Source organism: Bidens hawaiensis, unplaced genomic scaffold (genome assembly GCF_021521415.1).
Source record: "Bidens hawaiensis isolate Kalapana, Puna unplaced genomic scaffold, B.hawaiensis_p1.1 tig00002186_1, whole genome shotgun sequence".
Lineage (NCBI taxonomy): Eukaryota > Viridiplantae > Streptophyta > Magnoliopsida > Asterales > Asteraceae > Bidens > Bidens hawaiensis.
Window position 1 is genome coordinate 2,361,260 of NW_027491117.1, and position 20,751 is coordinate 2,382,010.

General features: G+C 34.5%; 2 protein-coding genes across 2 annotated transcripts; one reads left to right on the forward strand and one right to left on the reverse strand.

Annotated features, from left to right (window-relative positions):
- Positions 1–250: 250 nt before the first annotated feature.
- Positions 251–3,275, reverse strand: LOC143609940 (uncharacterized). Its single transcript, XM_077084555.1, has 4 exons — positions 3,192–3,275; positions 2,853–3,096; positions 1,043–1,187; positions 251–464 (listed from the first exon to the last, which is right to left on the reverse strand). Exons 1-4 carry the CDS (start codon positions 3,273–3,275, stop codon positions 461–463), a joined length of 477 nt encoding a protein of 158 aa, XP_076940670.1. The 3' UTR covers positions 251–460.
- Positions 3,276–10,634: 7,359 nt separating this feature from the next.
- LOC143609948 (uncharacterized) lies at positions 10,635–11,575 on the forward strand. The gene is made up of 4 exons (XM_077084561.1): positions 10,635–10,849; positions 10,975–11,042; positions 11,139–11,257; positions 11,393–11,575. Exons 1-4 carry the CDS (start codon positions 10,635–10,637, stop codon positions 11,573–11,575), a joined length of 585 nt encoding a protein of 194 aa, XP_076940676.1.
- The last annotated feature ends 9,176 nt before the right edge of the window (positions 11,576–20,751 follow it).

Sequence of the window (20,751 nt, forward strand, 5' to 3'; positions counted from 1 at the left end):
TATTCCAATCATAATGTTATAAAATATTTTGAAATGCAAAAATGAAAAATAGATGTTACTTCTCCGTTATAGTAAGATTACTCTTGGCAAAGAAGGGACAAGCGGAGCCACTTCTTTGCTATAGTGAAACTGCTCTTGGCAATGAAAGTGAAAATTAGTATAATCATCAGTCATATTGTTGGTATGTATTAACATTGGTCAGTGAGTTTGTGAGTTTTAAACTAATAAAATCCAACCAAATTAGCATTAAGAGGTTGTCTGTTTTGACTCGTTAAGTTAGCCCGCATGGACCATTTATTTTGTCACATGTAGTTTTCAGTTTTCAGGCATCTGATTAAACAAATAAAGGCACATTCTCGTTCGACCTTTTACCTAGACTTTCATTGGTTCACCACCACATAAGCTTCTGTATTCGCTTTGTTGAAAACGTTTACTTCTGTAAACAGTTTAACCGTTCGTTTTATCTGAATGCCAAATAAAGGGTTGGAATTAGAACACACAATTATCAACATTGTATATGAAATAAGCTCAGACTCGTGTAAACTCGGGATTCCAGAGGTTAAAGGATTTTAAAGATTACAGATTTATAAGTATTTAAATGGTGAAAGCTATTTAGATATAAAAACCAAATTATACACGCGTGTGCGTGTGCGTGTGCGTGTGTGTATTCGAGAAAAGAATTTGATAATTCTGTTAATTTGATTGCAAACACCATAAATAAATAACAATAATTATACTAATGTTGATTGTTGAAAGTGATAACTCGGCTCTTCAAAAAAGTGTCGATTTCGACCCATTTGCTTGATGGGTCAATTTGAGCTGTGTTCTATCTAACATGGGTCAGTTACAAAATCAGCTAAGAATACGAAACTGGCCAAACGCTCAAATTTTGTTTCTAATACATATGGCCTGACCCATACTAGAAATGAGGTGTTTCGATCCAGGCCCGTCTTCACCCAACCCGCCCATTTGTCTCCCCTAAAAATACACGTTATCAATAGAGAAAAGGATTTGACCATGATATAAAGTCAACAAAACTTACTTTGGTCTGTCTTGTAACGTCACCAATGACTTCAAAACACCGGGACCAATCTTGTCAGCAAGAACCCCTTGTTCCGATATCAAAAAAGACTTCTCCTTTACGTAACTTTGCAGTTTCTTAACATCATAATCAAGCCTCGTTTGATCTACAAACTTAATACTCATTTATTAACTAATAAATGCAAAACACATGCTGATAAAAACATAATGGATACGATAAAATGGTACTGTTGAGAAACATTGATAAGACTAGTCTTTCATCAGGCCAGACCTGTATTATTGATGATAGCAGTTATTTGGCATGTATGTCGGTAGTGGGTCGTTTCTATACATGGTAAAGATAGTGATACATCTTAAATCAACTTTGCCTGGTGTGTAAAATACAAGTTAAATAAGTGGGCCATCACATTCATGAAGGTCTGTGTGTACTAAAGGAAGCATAATTTCTACAAGAACATGCACCACTTACAAAGAGAATTCAAACGTTAAATACTGTATTATGAGATGACCTGGCAAGGAGTTAAAATTAGTTAGTGTCATGAGAAAATAAACAAAGACATAGCCTGATAGACGCTTTATTATTTGGTACGTTACAGCAATCAACTATTTGATCAATCAATGCCCATAATTATGAACTCACATTCGCTTTCAGTCAAATGTGGTGTAACAATTATATAGAAGCAGAGAAACGGAAGAAACAGAAGAGAATTAAGAAGCTTTGTGGGAATTCAACTTTTGCATACATTAACTAATAAGGGTTATAAACAAATTCAAACACTAGCACACTGGCCATCATAATTTAAGTAACTCAAATAACTATACAAGGAATCCAAGAAAACAATCTTGAAAGTGCGTTAATGTTGTAACGTAGGCATGGGAATGCTACAAGGGTAAGGTTGCATGTAACAAACTACATAAACCAACAAATAGTCTGCATAATTGTTAAGAAATTCAATAAATAAATATGTAAAAGAAACTGGGATAACATCTAAATGTTGTAGTAATTAGAATGGAGTGGGGAACCCTTAGTATATACTAAACCAGAAACCTTAAGAGATACCTATCTTGGTCCGCAGACTAAATGCAACTGAAGTAATAATTATAATTAACGGTATCTAATTGTAATCAATGAACAAAAAATACAGTTCCATTTAATATATGTTATGATGATACAAGATCGGATTCATTGTTTCATTGATGCCCACATAAAAGATAGAAAAAATTGAGGTTGATACAGGTTGACTAGAAGATAAGTCAACTGCTGATTTGCATTTTCTTGCAATAACGCATACTTATTCTACCAAAAATTCCTCTAAGAGACTTAATTGAGTTGATTTACAATCAGTAAATTCAGATTTCCAACAAGAAACATTTTTTTCAATTTTATTGAATTAGGTCAATAATCACATCATCCATGTTTTTTTCTTAAATGATCAAAAACTTTAGTAAAAATGAGGAGTGTATGAACAATCGAAACCAACTGCACAAACAACCCTACTGCTACCAACTGAACCGAAGTATATATGCTACAACTGAAAAACTATCCAACCTGATTTACTTTTAGATGTATCACTAGATTATCAAAAAATTTCAAAGCATATAGGCTACAAAAAACATAGGCTTATAACAGTGATTTAGTGAATCATTTTCTGAATATAATATAATGAAAAAACAAAATGATCAGTTTGCCTATGTTAGTTTTAAGCAGCACTAACTAAATGTCTAGATGATGAGAAAACTAGGCATGCTGATAAAGTTTAATGATTGTAGTAACTTCATAATGATTGGTTAAATTGTTGAAACCAATATACCTTTCTCCAATATCATATGAGCTGCATGAAATGGAACCTGCGCATACGCGTCGGTTCCAAAAAACGCCATCCATGTTTTTTCCTTAGAATCATGATTCCCACAAGTTGCACAAATCTCCTTAACTAAAGGCCTTGATTTATCAATTTCTTTCATCACCAACTCAAAAGGTGAAGAAACGCTTGTTTTTGTGGTCTGGGCTCGCTTCCTTAATGCAGTCAATGCTTCCGGTTCCCATTTCTCATTCTATCATTCTCAACTAACTGTAATTACTAATCTATGAACTTGTAACACATGAGAAAATAATAAACTAAAAGTGATGAAAACATGTTATTAGTTACCTGATGCCTTGCAAGTAGAAGATTCTCTGCTTCAGTCTCGATCTCGATCAGCTTTTCTTGGAATTGCTTCATTGTATCGTCCATTTTTAGTCTGTTAAATACAAATTTTCATCAAGAATAAAACCTAGACTGGTTGCAATAACATTAATAACGATTTACTTATCACGTAATACTAAATATAAAATGTGTGCTTGTGTATAAGGGTAACTAGGGTGTACATGAGCCGAGCCCTCATGAGCTCAAGATCCACTCGCTAAAAGATCGAACCAAGCCAAGCTTAAACAAGCTGAGCTTGATCTCGAGCCCAAAAAAAACTTGTTTAATAAACGAGCCTGATCCCAAGCCCGAGCTTCAATTATCTAGCTCAAGTAGGCTCCCAAGTCTAAACAAGCAGGCCCACAAGCCTAAACGAGCCATATCTTTTAATCTATTAAATACATTTACATTATTATTATTATTATTATTATTATTATTATTATCATATGTAATATAATGATTAAAAATAATTGAATATAAAAAATTTTGTTAAATAAAAACTAAAATTATAAGCAAACATAAAATGTATATAAATAAAGTAAAAGAATAATTAATAGATAATAAACGAGCCGAGCTCGAGCTTTAGAAATAGAGCTCGAAACCCCTAAGGTTAACCCTGTAGGTTCCATAGTTATTAAATGTGATAGGCGTACTTAAGGGGCCCAAGCCTCCTCAAGGTGCTAGGCGCAAAAAGAGCGTGGGCCTGAGAGAAAAAAAGCGCACTTAAATAAAAAAAATTCACAAACAATATTTGTAATGGCAAACAACACTTTATTCAAATACCAAAACATTTCAAAAGCATAATCGTCATCCATAGTTTCCAAAATCATATGAAAAGCCAAAATAACCAAATTGTTCATAATCGAAAGCAAAAAAAACAAAAGGTAATAAATATGAAAACGAATGCCAAAAGATCTTCATCAATCAGAACAACCATTGTTAGTTCCTCAATTAAAAACACAAAACAAAAAACCATTAACACAGTGGACTAAATAAACAAAACAACAAACTAAATTAACATAAACAGAATATTACTAACCTCATAATCAAAAACAAAAATTAAAAAATATATATATTACTAACCTCTTTTCTTCCGGTAGGCTCTATAATCGTCTTCTTGAGATGTGATAAGAATAACCAAATGTCGTTCATTAATAAGAGAGAGATTAAGAGTTAATTTTGTTAATCCCATGAATTTTAGGTAAGTTGTTCAAGAAATTAATCAAATAAAATCTAAGGTAAATAAAAAAATCAAAAAAATATACACTTGCGATTTTTCTCCTATAATTGCAACTTAAGTCAACCTAGTCGCTGGATGTGCGCCTCGCCCTAAAATTGCGCCTAGGCGCCCGGGAGTTACGCCTTTAATTACTATGGTAGGTCCTTACAAAGGTTTTCTACAATTCTATTATTGGAAACACAAAATGTTAAATTTACACAAGTAAAAAACAAGATAGCACAGCAATCAACTTGGTAATTATAAATATCACGACAAACTTTAAGCGGCCTAAGACGCAAGTTTAATCTTTGATTTCTGGGTACACAACTTGAAGCATTCCCTAACACCATTCTCAGCAACACATTGGTTTCATTTAGTTAAATATCCTAGTTATTGACCAAAACAAATAAAAAGAAAAAGTTAAATGCAGAAAGCTTTCAGCTTGTATATTCTCTTCGTTCAACAAAGGTAACCTTTTGAGTAGGGCTGTAAGCCAACCAAATATTCAGCAAAAGGTTTGTGAACTGTTTGTTGGGAAGTTCGTTTATGTTCGTTCATTTAATAAACAAACGAACATGAACAACAAATTTCGTTCGATTATTTAAACAAACGAACATGAACAGAACCCCGTTTATTGTGTTCGTGAATGTTTGGTAATGTGTTCATGATCGTTCATTTATGTTCGTTTTTATATGTTGTTCATCAAAGTTTTTTGTACATTTATTTATGTTGTCTAAACATTTTATATTCTTAAATTTATTACATCTAACATAAAATAGTATACCATATTTTCACATTGTTTTTTCATTGCTCCCATTTCCTTCCTTATCATTCACATTGATGAATACATCGACCTCAATCTGTAGGCTCCGGCGATTTTTTATTTGCGTTCGTGAACCGTTTGTGAACACATTCATTTCCTTAATAAACTAACACAAACATAAAATCTCGTTCGATAAGTGTTCGTGAACCGTTCGCAAACACATTATTTCCTTAACAAAAGAACATGAACAAGGCATTGTTCATGTTTGTTCGGTTTGTTTGCATCCCTACTTTTGAGTCTAAAACTAGAGGCATATGCAATAGTTATCTAGGCAGATGACTGGATACAGATAATGCACAAAAGTATAACATCAAAGACGAATCAAAATAGAACATTTTAACAATAATAAGTTGAAATCATGCGTTCAACACGCCATCCAATTAGAAACTATACTTTCGCTTTGACAGCTCATTAGGCTTCATCAATCCACACTAAAAAACAACTCACAGATTGCAGCAGAACATTCAAGCCAAAAAAAGTATATAACTAAAACATCAATGAGTGTCAAAAGCTAACAATAATCAGTTTTTAAAAATTCAAATTAGAAATTCAGTTGGGTCTTAACTGATTTTGTTTCAACACTCAATTGGCCTTAATGCTGTGGAGATTTAGAGCATCGAACTTTTTTTTCATCATTTTCTGTTTTGTATCATCTTTACAAGAATAGGATGCTGTGTGAAAGAGAGATGTGTGTGATTATAAAGCTTCTTTAGTCATACAGCACAAATTGCCAATGCGCAAGAAAAAAGTTTTTCTTTTGAGATTGTTCCGAGTTTTTAGTTGAATAGTTTACAATACAACATAATTACATGGCTCGTTGAGTCAACTACAAATTTCATTTTGGATCACACGTACCAAAATCCAATACAAACGCGTTCTGGGCTCACGTCCTAAAATTGGTGTTCCAAAAAATTAATTCAACCATACCTAATGCTATTGTGATGGCAAATTCCTTGATCTTGAAGCATGTACCACCACTCAACGGGAACATCGAACCGAAATTGGAAACACCTGCTGAAATTGTAAAGCCATTGACGTTTCCAAAAATTCAATTGAAAGGTCCCTCCAATTTATGCGTATTCAAGCCTTCTCTCCATTCTCATTTTCTATTCAATCATGTTATTTGGGGAAAAAAAGTATTGCCTATGAGGAAGATGATAGAGTTGAGCAGCAATCAGAGCCAGGGTCAGATGATTTTGTTGATCTTGGCAAAGAGGAACACAACTAGAACCAGAATGCCGATAAGCAATAGTTACGACCAAGGAGGTGCTAAAAGTGTGTATTTGAACACTGCAATAATAAGTAAAACAAGTTCCTACACTCGAATACACACTCATTTTTGGAGCTCGATTGGGAAAAAAGGTTGAAATTAAAAGGTGTCCTACTCTAGTTAAAGACCAAGGCAGTTACAAACGGTTGCAAAAGAGGCTGAGAAGCTAGGAGTTTCTAAATCGTTAAAAAGCTCTGTAGATCAATTTTTTCTATAATGGAGAGAAGAGTGATTGATTTAAAATTCGTGAAGGCTTTATGTGCAAACGGAATTCCATTTAACGTTTTGCATAATTCACAATTTCAAGAAATGATAAATGCAATAAAAAATGCACCTGAAGGTTATAAAGCGTCATCTAGTTAGAACGCAAGAACCGTCCAACTAGATGAATGTGAATGTGTCAGAGAGGAGAAGGATCTAAGACCATGTAGTTGTACCGTTAGAAATTAGCTATATATCATGTTAGATCCTTCTTCACATCTCTTAACACATTCATCTAGTAGAAGAGTTCTTCCTTCTCATTAGATAGCGCTTTATAACCTTCATTTGTCTTTCTTATTGCACTTATGATTTCCTGAAATTGTGGATTACGTAAAACGTTAAATGGAATCATAAAGCCCTCGTGATTTTTAAATCAATCGTGCTTCTCTCCATTATCAAAAAAGATCAATCTATCGGTTTCTTAAAGCCTAAATTATGTTTAATTGTCACCGCTGAGCTTTTCAACGATTTAGAAAATCCTAGCTTCTCGGCCTCTTTCATCATTTGCAACCGTTCGTAACTATCTCGGTCTTTAACTAGAGCAAGACACTTCAACCCTTTTTTTCCCTAATGGAGCTTCAAAAAAATGTGTGTATTTGAGTGTAGGAACTTGTACACTTATTATTGCAATGTTTATAAATCCACACTTTGTGGCTTTTACTACTACCAGCACTTATCAAATTGACTTCATCATATAAAGACTTATCATCTACTTTATGTGGTTGTCATTGCGTACTAAATTAGTATGTCACAAAAGATAATGATTCAATCATTGCAGTATTTTGCCTACAAAAAATATAAAGTAACTAAGAAGGAAGGAGAAAAGGAAATAAGAGAAGCTAGAGGTAACACAAATGGACCAAGAAAACTATACGAGAAATCAAAAGTAAAGTGAATGGGAATGTCGTTGGCCAAGTCTACCTTGTGACTGCTTATCAGCAGCATTTTGGTTCTGGGTGTCTACCTCATCGTCAAGATCAACAAAATCATGTTGACCTACCTCTGACTAGTGTCCAACTCTCCATCATCTTCCTCATAGGCAAAAACTTCTTTTCTTTCCACATACCATGATTGAATAGAAATTTAGAATGGAAATCAGCAACATAATCTGGATTCAGGAATGGATAATTGAATAGAAATCTAGATTGGAGGGAAGCCTGATATAGGCTTGAATACGTAATGAGAAACCGAAATTGGATGGACCTTTCAATTGAATTTCTGGGAACGCCAATAGCTTTACAAGCTCAGTGTGACTAGACAATTCCGGTTCGATGTTGCCATGGAGTGACAGTACGTGTTTTGAAATCAAGGAGTTCACGATCCCAATAGCATCAAGTACGATTGAATTATTTTTGGAACACCAATTTCATGATCAGAAACGCAAACCCAAAGCGTGTTCCTACCGTGTTTTGGTACGTGTGATCCAAACGAAATTCGTAGTTGACCAACGAACCACGTTACTATGGATCAAAGATTGAAAATAGTGCTATGTGCCTCCTTACAAGTTATATGACTAATCTCCCACCATTGAAGCATTCCTTTGTTTTATCTCCATTTGTGAGTAAACAAGCCTATTTCCTTATCTAATTCAGTTTTGGAAGATTAAAGTCCTGAGATTAACTTCAACCAAAGTGGTGTATCTAATATCTATGTATTAGTTTGAATTCAATAGTTGCAAAGTTGCCCTATAAATTAGCTCAAACGATCCTATGCAAGTCATAGTAATCAAAAACGCATCGCCTAGGCGCCTAGGCGATATTTTAGGGCGAGGCGCATGTGGACCTACTTGGTTGACTAAATTCGTAATTATAGGAGGTAAAACGGCATGTGTATATTTTTTTTATTTTTTTTATTTACCTTGATTTTATTTAATTAATACCTTCAACAACTAACCCAAAATTCATGGGATTAACATAATTAAATCTTAATCTCTCTCTTTATAATGAACGGCGTATTGGTTATTCTTATCACATAGCAAGAATTAGAGAATTACAAAGCCTCCTAACAGAAGAAAATAGGTTATATACATATATATATATATATAATTTTTGTTTTTGATTATGAGGTTAGTAATATTCTATTTGTTAATTTAGTCCAACTTGTTAATGGTTTTTTGTTTTGTTTCTTTAACTGACAAACAGTACAATGGTTTCTCAACGAGATGTTGGATCATCACAATCCAGAAAAGATCCAGGATGGAAGTATAAGAACTTGAAAACCCCCGAAAACAAAAACACTGTCACCTGCAAATTCTGTGAAAAGAGTACCAAAACAGGGATATTTAGAGCGAAGTTGCATCAAATTGGGGCAACAGGAATGTTAAAGATTGTGATAAGTGTCCTAAAAATGTGAAAGAGGAGTTAAAGGCGTATGTTGAAAGCCAGAAGTCAAAGAAGTCTAACGAGGGCCTACGTGACATGGAATTTGAAGACGATGCTGATGAGGATGATGTAGTTGAGATATCCAACAATCAAAACAAGAGGCTCGGAATCGTAATCGGTGGAATAGGAATAAAACAAAAGTCTAATGTGAAAGGACCACTGGACATGTTTGTGACGAAAGGTAAAAATTGTTCACTTTAGTTTGTAATGCTTTCTTTGTTCTTAATATTTGTTTGCTTTTGTAAATTTTTTTATTTCAATTATTGTCCATAGGTAAAGGAAAAATGGTTCAAACAAGTATTAATGATGCTTGTGATAAAGAGATGCGATGCAGAACCATACAAACCATCGCTACTTTCTTCTACCAAGCAAAAATTGCTTTCAGTGTAGCTAATATGGACTGTTTTAAAGAGATGCTCGCTGCTGTTGGGAACTACGGGCCGCATCTAAAGCCTTCGAGCTTCCATGAATTACGAGTTCCTCTCCTTAAGAATGAGGTAGAGAAGGTGGACCAGTGGGTTGAGGAGAAAAAACCTGAGTGGTTAAAGTTTGGATGCTCTATTATGTCAGACGGATGGACGGATAGAAAGCAAAGAACTTTGATCAACTTTTTGGTCAATAGTTCGAAGAGAACTGTGTTTATGAAGTCCGCTGACGTTTCCTCTTATATGAAGACTGATGAAAAGTGAACCGTTCCGTTCGCCAAGCACCGGCCCGAATCACTTGCTTATCGTAGAGGCTGTAAGTACACAATGCCCTGCAACTATGAATAGTATAGTGGGGTTGAAAGACAAGAGTGCCCACCCCTTCTTTCTCAAGTAGGCTACTTTTTCCAGAACGCAGTCCGAGATAACCGTAATCGTGTGTATATATAGTTCGAGCTTCTTGACAGATTTGTCGAATGAATTTGTGAAGACAATGTTGTTCAAATTATAACAGATAACGGGAGCAACTTCAAGTTAGCAGGTTAGTATAAATTTTCGTGTTGCATATATTTTCCGTCAACTATATTTATCATTCATATTATATTTATCCGATTATTATAGGCCAAATGTTGATGGAAAAGAGGAAAACTCTGTTTTGGACACCTTGTGCAGCACATTGTTTGGACTTTGGATCTTATGCTTGAAGTTATTGGTAAGATTCCAATAGGGAGAACAACAATTGAAAAGGGTGTTTTCCTTGTTGGTTATATTTATAACCATACAGTTGTGTTGAATATGATGAGAGAATTTACGAAAAACAATGAATTAGCAAGATGTGGAGTAACTAGGTTTGCAACACCATTTCTCACATTACAAAGATTGCAAAAGCAAAAGTCGGCGTCGGGAAACATGTTTGCAAGTGAGAAGTGGACGAACGGGAAATGGGCTAAAGAGCGTAAAGGAGTAAGAGCTATGACATTGTGTTTACTCCTACTTTCTAGAAAAATGTACTTCTCACTCTCAAAATCATGGGACCTCTGGTGAAAGTGCTTAAACTAGTCGACAACGAGAAGAAACCTGCTATGGTTTATGTGCATGAAGCCATGGAAAGGGCTAAACTTGCAATTTCATCAGCTTTGGGAGAAAATAGCAATGAGTACTCGATCGTGTCCAAGATATTGACAAAAGGTGGAACAATCAACTTCACCATCCCTTGCACGCGGTGGGTTACTACTTCAACCCAGTATTTTATTGCTATAATGAGGAGATTGAGAATGACAAAGAAGTGTCACTTGGTTTGCATGCTTGCATCAATAAGCTTGTCCCTAAAAAGCCAAGCAAGATTTGATAATGGCTGAGTTGATTCAGTGGATTAACCAAGAGCGTTTTTTTCGGTTTAGAAGCTGCAAAACGACAACATGGTAAAATTGCTCCAGGTAAGTTATCTTACTTTTTATCTAATTATTATTTATTTATTCTTTATTTATATATATGATACATGTTGAATGTCATTATATATTTATATGTGGCAGCTGAGTGGTGGAAATTATATGGCAAAAGAACCCGTAATTTACAACAATTAGCTATTAGGGTGCTTAGCCTAACATGTAGTGCATCTGGATGTGAAAGGAATTGGAGCACATTTAAGCATGTAAAAGATCTAACCCTTTTAACTTATTTAAAAAGTTTGATTATTATTGTCCAACACTTTTCATTTTTAACAGATTCATTCAAAGAAACGGAATCGGCTTGAACACCAAAATTGCATGATCTTGTGTGCTTTAAGTACAACTACATGATCAAGAATCGCTGTGATTCGGATGTTGTCAACGACGCAATATCATCGAATGGTATCGATCATAGCAATGAGTGGCTAATAGGGAAGATGGATGATGACCAGGTGTTCAATGATGAGGGAGATTTTGACATGGAATCTAGTAGGAGATGCAAGTGGAGCGGGCGAGGTTAGGGCAACGAGATCTTCACAGCCTTCAACTTCAAAGGATTCTACTTCAAGAAGTTTAATTGGATGAAGATTCAGAGGAGGACCAAGTGGAGGAAGCTAAAGATGTAATTAAACTTGATGGCACATCTGATTGATGAAGATCTTTTGGCTTTCGTTTTTATATTTATTACTTTATGATTTTTTTGAGTATGAACAATTTGGTTATTTTGGATTTTCATATGATTTTGGAAACTATGGTTGAGGATTGTGCTTTTGAACTGTTTTGGTCTTTGAATAAAGTGTTGTTTGACATTATAAATTTTGTTTGTGAATTTTTTTTTATTTAAGCGCGCTTTTTTCTCTCAGGCCCACGCTTTTTTTGCACCGAACGCCTGGGGGAGGCTTGTTTGCCTTGAGTGCGCCTATCGCATTGAATAACTATGATGTATGTAATTGTGTATTGATCAATTATACAACACAAATGCCTTAAAATAACCTAACTATAGTGGCTATCTACATTCTGTCAAAAGCAAGCCTGAGGTTAACCTTGCAAACACGAAAAACCGAAGCACAAATTTAATTGATCTTACCGAAAGAAAAAGATATCTGATAACACTACTTGATCTTACTTTACTATGTGATTTCACTTCAAAAAAATAAAAAAAAACTGAGATTAAAATTAACACCTATCCACTATATAAAATCACTAACAGTACAAGCACTAACCGAACTTAATAAACAAATAGTTGATAACAGATTAAACCTAAATTGATTCAAATGAAGGCTGTATCTACATCACAGTCCAACATTACAATACAACCTAATTTAGCCACATAAACAACACAATAAATTAATAATAATAGTGGCTTTTAAGCTTATGATATCTGAAATCGGAATGTTTGAAAAGTAAAACTGACGCAGTGAGGGGAGGATCGGTGCCGCTTGCTTCCGGTGGCGTTAGGGTTTTGTTTCAGTTTCTTTCTGTTATATTAATCAATCGCTTATATTAAATTAAAATATTTTTTTAAGTTACGTGATTGGGCCTAATATAGCATAACAATGTAACTTAAATTTATAAACTAAAACCCAAAATTCCGGTGTGTCGCGACGTGAACGCTCCCTTTTTTATGGAAGTCACAAGATTTCTTGATTTTTAAATGGAGGTCTCTCATTGATTTAACCCAAATTCATGGGTATGGGTCTTACCAAAACCAGATAGCTCTTAAACGGGTTATAACATCTCATTAAATTAAAAATTAATCTTACCATTTATTTGATATGAAAATCCTATAAAATAGGGATATACTAAAATTTAATATCCAATTTAAAAAGAAAAGATATTATTTATAATTAATAAACAATTTTATAGTAAAAAACATAAATGGGTACCAAATCCAGATAACTTTTAAACGAGTTATAACATATCATTTATTTATGAAACCATTTCATCATCAAACCCTGAGTATATTATTAACTTTCTTACAATAAAGAAAATTAAAATTCAAAAAAATAAATATTAAAAAACAAAGAATGTAAAACAACCATTCTCTCAAGCTATCAGATTGCTTTATTTGTAAATGAAGGCTTCACACGCATTTGACCCGAATTCACGGGTAAAGGTCTCACCAAACCCAGATAGCTCTTAAACAGGTTATAACATGTCATTATATTAAAAATTAATCTCATAAAATATTTGATATGAAAATCCTATAAAATAGGGACATGCTAAAAATTAATATCCTATTTTATTTAAAAAAGATATTATTTATAATTAAGAAACAATTTTATAATAAAGAAAATGAACGGTAATGAGTATCACCAACCCCAGATAGCTTTTAAACCGGATTATAACATATCATTTATTTGTGAAACCATTTTATCGTCAAACCTCAAGTATATTAATTATTAACACAATAAATAAAATTAAAATCCAAATATAAATATATAAATATTAAAAACGAATAATGTAAAACAACCCCGTAATACGAGGGATAAAATCTAGTTGAGTTATATATGTAGTTCTATTAGTAAGGTATGAAATGACGCAAATAGCTTTTATAATTTATTAAAAAAAATCCTGATGCGTTGGCGGAAAACATCATCGCAAAAGTTTTCAGTTTGGAGGTGAGTTAAAAGAGAAATATAAAATGGTTTTCGTATGATCTTATCCCATTTGTCAACCCCTTCACCCATCATGTAGGTGACGATTCCACCAACACCGTTTGACGTCATTGTCTTCTTATTCACGTGCATATCTGTAACATCTCGGAAATACCATATTCAAGTTTGGACTAAAAAATGGCATTTCTGAAACTTGAGGGGTGTAAAATAAAAATTTTGGTTTTTCGAGACCCATCGCGCTACGCGATGGGTAGACAGAATCATTCATCGCGCTACGCAATGCAGTTCCCCAGAATTCAGAAAAAAGGGGGCGCCGCGCTACGCGATGGTTCGAGATCATGTGGGCATCGAGCTACGTGATGACCGGATTAAGTAATCAGGGCCACATGTCCAACCGCGTGTCAACACGTGGCTGGACCTCATCAATTGCGGCGTCGCGCTACGCGATGGCCGAAGGGAAAGCCCATCGCGCTACGCGATGGTGTCCATAACTTTGCCTGTAAAAGGGAGTTACAGGTTTGAGGCTCATTCATCCCACGTTCACCTTCACTTCACACACTTAACATTGGAGAACGTGCCAAATTACCAAAAAGTTCCAAGTTCTTGTTTCCTTGAAATTCCGTGCGAGTATCGAAGTTTTGACACCCGTAGATCAATTAAGCGAGTAGGAGCGAGGTTCTGCCAAACAAGCAATCATTCTGCCTTAGTACTAGCATTCCCGTACATTCACTAAGGTAGGATCTAAGTTTAAGTTATCTCTAATCATATTATAATAGTCAAGGCTATGGCTTTTAACCTTGAAATGATTTTCAAAACATTCACAAACAATTTTCAATAAAATTACTTTAATAAAAGTAATATTATACAAAACTATATTTTGACGGGCATATAGTAACTGGAAGGGGGATATCATTAGTAGACTCTTCTTGCCTAAGGAAAGTAATTCGTACACATACCAATCAACCGCGGGACCTTTTTACTTACATAGAGAAGTTTTCCAACGTGATGACTCTATTAGGCCAAAGCATGCTATACCAAACGTCACACAAATACAAATATGATTTCAAACATTCACAAACCTAATCAAGGTTAAAACCAGACTTAATGTCTACAGTCTAATCAAGAAACATCATCAAGGTGATCATTCAAACCTATTTGTTTATAGGTTAACAATCAGTTGCAATCAAGAAAGGTTTTTCAAATCAATCACACCGACACTACAGGTGAATACGTTAAACCTTTATAAACAGTCAAACAAATTTATGCCCTATAAGATAGACAGGTTGTTGTCTTATAGAGTCAGTCAAACATTTACATGAGATTACGTGATCTCTAAAACTTTATTAGAGGGGTTTTCAATAAAATAACTCAGACCGAATACACATGTGTCTGGATCCAAACATAACTGTTAAGCCTATACAATCAAAGGCTACGTGGCCGCTGGCTAACGGTCATATTTAAGTTCTCCGGAATGGGCTACGTGGCTCGGAGACTTGTGTGTGTGTAGGGCAGTGTTACAAATACCGGGTATAGTAATATATCTGCTGAGCTTGTCAAGAAAACTATATTTGTATTATGATTATTATTTAAATGCTTTTAGAGTCATAACGATTTACCAGCACATAGCTGACGTATTTATTCCCCATTGCAGGTAACTAAGTTTGATATAATTAGCAAGGATTAGAGTCGTCAAGAAGATAGAAGCAGGGCCGGCCATTAGCAAGGGCGGGGTGGTCGACGGACCTAGACCCGAAAATTTTTTTAAAAAATTATATATAAATATTTAAAAAAAAATGTTCTTCTTTCTTTTAGCTGCTGTTAGGTTTAATATTAGGCCTAGTAACCCAGTTACACTTTCCTAGTTTCCTGCCCAAAATATGTTTCAGGCCCATAGCCCATTATGTTGATCAAATTATGAATTAGGAGGAGACCAGGAGGCGTAGATGATGTACACATACAAACCCTTAAACCACAGTCCACAACCACTGCCGTGAAACCGTTACCGCCGTCGTCCAGTCCGTCCACGGTCCACTCCGGCCCGCCACAGCGCCGCTACGTCGGTCTCTTGGCTCCCTCCGAGGCTCCGACATTCCAGCTCTCCAACTCTCCATCTCTCCTAACTTTTGAGTTTTTTTTAGGTTCGTAAGATACTAAGATTATATGAATTATTGTTGTCTTGTTGGGCATTGAATTATTGTTGTCTTGTTGATTTGTTGTTAAGTTATTTATATGCTAGTTGCTAAATTAGTAAATGGTAACAGTAAGCTGTAGGCAGAAGGGTTGGTTACTTGGTTTGTTGAATAAGACTAAGAATTACACATTTAACTAATTTAACTAATATATATCTATGTATATTTTTCAAAAAAAATGCCTCCTAAATACAAGTACCTATCGAGTAGTCAAAAACTTAAAAAGAGGAAACGTACGGAAGAATTAACGTCTCAAGAAAGACTTGACGGCTTGGCGTTAATATCTATTGAGAGCGATGTGTTGGAAAGCATAAATTATCAAGACTTGATCAAGAGTTTTGCTTCAAAAAATGCTAAGAGAGCATCCCGTTTCGTTTAGGTATGTAATTTAGATTATTTTTGCTACAATATTTATGTTTTGTGTATTGACATTACCATTATCATCGTATGATTTACTTTTATATTAGTTGTCGAATTTTATATTTTACTTAAGTCTTTAGGTCCGAATTTATACTCGCCTTCGGGCCAAATTTTTTTAGCCAATTTGGGAGCCGGGCCTGGATAGAAGTTCGCGACGTGTGATGGCTCAATTTTGATATGAAATCCTTGTAATATTTAAAAACAATATTTTGTAAAACTTATACTTAGGTGTTTAATTCCCAAGTAGATTTTCAATGTAAATTAATATTATATTAAACCAATAAGTCTTCCGCTAAAATTTAACCATCAGCTCCGATATATTTACAAAACAGGTACCAACTATTGGTCACACTCCTAGACCCTAAGTTGGGGTGTGACAATATCCTTTGTATTCCTGGCAACCTAAATAATCTTTTTCTTTTAATACATTTAATCTCTTATTTGTGCATGATTTGGAGACCTTCTCTTTCTTGTGCATTTGAGTTGATTAATAGATTTGAAGTGTGCCTTTCAAATGTACCCTTCATTATTGTCTACACTCGATTGGTATTTTTTACTGTTCGAGGAATTTAGCCCAGAATTAGCAACCCTGATTTTCCCCGAAATGGAGATATGTGAAATTTCACGGTGATATCAAAATGAGACTCAAAATCGTTTGACATTTACATTTTGATTATTACCCGTCAATCTGTTTGACATATTTGCGTAAATTAATTAAATGGGCCGTGATCAGGTTACGTGATTTTAAATATATACAAAGTTAGGAATAATGTTATTGAAGAAGATAAAAATCCATATGGTGTTCTGTTGTTCCATCAACAGTCCATAACAAACTATTTTTATAATTTTGTTTTCTATCATCAAACTCCGCATTACTCACCCTCTATTTTGAAGGTCAGATTCTCAAAATGTTCATTTTTGTAACATCACGAAAAATAAATAAATAATTATATGGTCCAATTTTGACAATAATAAAAATGATGGACTAAAAATATTCATGGTATAAATAATGAGTAAAGTAAGACAAAAAAATGGAAATAACTTATGTTAGGGAATGAAGTAAGGAGACTCTATCCCACATGAAAAGTGGTAAAGAAAATAAAGCACTTTATAAGGAGGGAACTTTCCATGATAATGTTCTTATATGGCCAATCACTCTCCCTAGTCCTAGCGGAGGGTGTTTCGCACCCGACGCGCACGCGCACGGGCACGGGCTCGGCATGGGCGGATCTTATTAAGGGCGGGGAGGGGTTGTGGCCCCCCGGGTTTTCGGTTCAGAAGTAGAATATATAACCCATGACTTTGTAATTATGCTATGTTTCATATCTTTTGTCCCTCATATTCGAAAGCTAACATTCATTTATGTGAAAGAACATGTTGTTTTTTGGGATTTATGTTCTTTATTTGATGAAAAAAAATTGGTTGCTTTATATGTATGAACTTATGACTAATTTAAAATTTTTTGCTCCTCCAATGTAACTGTTCAAGTTCCGCCACTGGGGCTCGGGCTCAGGTGAAGGGCAATAGGTGCAATGTGGCGCTTTGATGGCGCACTTTGCACTTCCTTTGTATGATGAGACGAGATCAAGATATGGAAAGTTACCAAAAGATCAAGGACTGAAAATGAACATATTTGAAGTTTTGCATCTTCGCGATACTCGAAGTTGCAGGATTTTCGCTATAAATAGGGCAGCCATGGGGGCCTCTCATCCATTCTCACACTCCAAAACACACACACAAACCTCGATAAGTGTGCCATAACCCCGATATGTCGATATTCCGATGTTTTTGGCCTCGAAGTGTGTGCTAGAGTTCTACATCGTTACTCTCTCGACTTTCCTTCAAGTAGAAGTATGATCCAAGTAGAGCATAGGCATTTCATAAGCCATACAAGGTAGGGGTTCTGCCCGATAATTATATTATAAATGGCTTAGATCCTAGTCGGGGATATAGCCTATACCTTGAGTATATAATAAAGTAAGAAAATAGATTTTTATAAGTCAAGATTACTAATGGGATATTATTTCTTTATATATATATTTCTTATGATAAAAGAAATTGAAATGTACGTTTCTTCATGAAAAAGAAACGTGGTTTATAAATGATTAATAAAAGAAAGGACTAGAGGTCCTTATATTTTATAAAAGAGATAAATGTCAAGGTAAAGGTTATGCAGTCGGACTAAAGGTCTGAAGCTATATCGTTGATCTAGTACTTATAAAACGTTATTCTCGTACTATAGGTCCAAGGTAACAAGACAAATCGGTGAGAAACACCAAACAAGAAGAAAAGGTGAATACGTCCAACTTTTTATAAAACAAGTCTGTGAATGTTTACAATGGGATTATATCCCTAAAACTTTATAAACAAAAGTAATCGCTGGCCCTTAGGCTATTGTATACGTTTGTTTGGATTCTTACATATGTGGGTAGACGGTGGGCACACCGCACCACACTTGCTAATGCCTCCGTCACGTTGGGCCGAACCTAAGTAATGTCCGAGAGGGGATTATCTCGTGTATATTGATAGTTGCTAAGATCTCGATGCTGCAGTATCGCTGAGAGATTTCAAGTAGAACTAGATGTTTATAATAGTAAATTTAATTTGGTTGTTTCCTAAGCCACGATGGGCCAGGTCATAAGATACCCGAGGGGATAACTCAGTATTAAAATATTTTGTGTCAGCGTATTCACCAGCATGTGTTGCTGACGTATTTTATAACTGTTTTACAGGTAATGAAGAGTAGGTGTTTGGAGATGAAGGATAGCCGTTAGACGATCTGATGGCTCAATGGACGTTTTATTATTAAAATAATGTAAATCATGGTTTTATTATCCAAACAATTCTGAACAAATTAACGAGTATTTTAAAATCCGTCTTTTGAATATAATAATATTTTAAACAAAGTCTTCCGCTTTACGACCTTAAACTCTGATATATTTACAAAACATGTACCAACTTATGAGTCACACGCCTAAGCCCTAAATCTGGGTGTAACAATTTGTGTGAAGAGAGTCAAAGATTTGTTCATAAACAACGATAATTCCCAGAATGTCCATACATATACAATTGGTTCCTATTTTTTCTTACAACCATCCACATTTATACCACATGTCTAGTAAATAGCCAACTATATTGGCTATATATGTGAAGTAGTTATTGTTGGTGTTAGGGATGAGTTCGGGATGATACCGATATCAATCTCGAAATTTTAAAATATTTGGTACCGGTACTGAAATGTTCAGTTTGGTACCAGTACAGTATTGATACGGTATCGGTATTTCATACAAAATTTGAGAAATGTTGGTACCATATCAAACCATATCAGTACTGAAAACTTAAAATTTGACATCAATTCGGTACCGATAGTGAAGTAGTTTACATTCGTAATATCATACGTAACCTTAATTTATTACCACCTAATACATACTTTTTCATTTTATTTCTTTTTTCGTTTTGTGTTATTCATTTCCAAACAGATCATCAATTAAGTTAAAAATTCCTTCTTAAACTTACAGTAATTCTTTCTTATACATAATCTTATATTTTGAATTTTCTTGTATAAAGATTAAAATACACAATTTTAAAAATTTTCGGATACACCTTTGCAATCAAAGACGGATATTGAGCATCTAGTATGAATGGGCCGAAATTCACGATAGCCAAAAATTTTTGTTTCCCCTACTTCTATGTTTCAAGTCAGCAATCCGGTTTGGACCGGGTCAAACAATAAAAATTATATTCAATCATTCAACTCAAATATCAATTCAATAACTTAAATTTAAATTCAATAATTCAAATTACCGTTCTTACACAAAAGAAATCAATATTTTAAACAAACAAAAACAAGATGCAAGGAGAAGAATGATACCTGAAAAAGAATCATAACTCAGCCCGGCGACTTTTAAGCTCTTTGAACCCATCAACTACGGATGTTGAATCAAAATTTTCAGCAAGTTTTTTTTCCGATGTAAATCACCAAGTTATTCTCCTCCTTTAGATTAACATCAACCTTTCTTTTAAAAAAAGAGTCAATCATTTTCGACTTTACCATGGTTTAACCTAACACATAACCACAACAAATATTTAACAAATTAACCTAACATGGTAACAACAAATATTTAAGCTATAAATCCAAACCTTAACCTACAAAATTGAAAAAAAAAAAACAAATAATGAAATGCTTTTGGGAACCTGATTTTTTAATTGCTTTTATTGCAAATCGTATGGGCTCCTCAGCTCCTGGCTTGCCTCTTCAAAAGTCTAAAGTTGCAAATTGATTTCAAGACTCCAATGGCGCCCAATCTCTGTTCGATTATCAATCAAAGGTTAGGGTAATAGGTTTAATTGACCTTGGCTAATAAGTTGTTCAAAAAAAATAATTCCTTTATAATGGCGGAACCAGAAGTTTTCACTTGAAGGGTCAAAATAAAAATGTATTGAATTCGTTATTGTACATTACACAAGTTA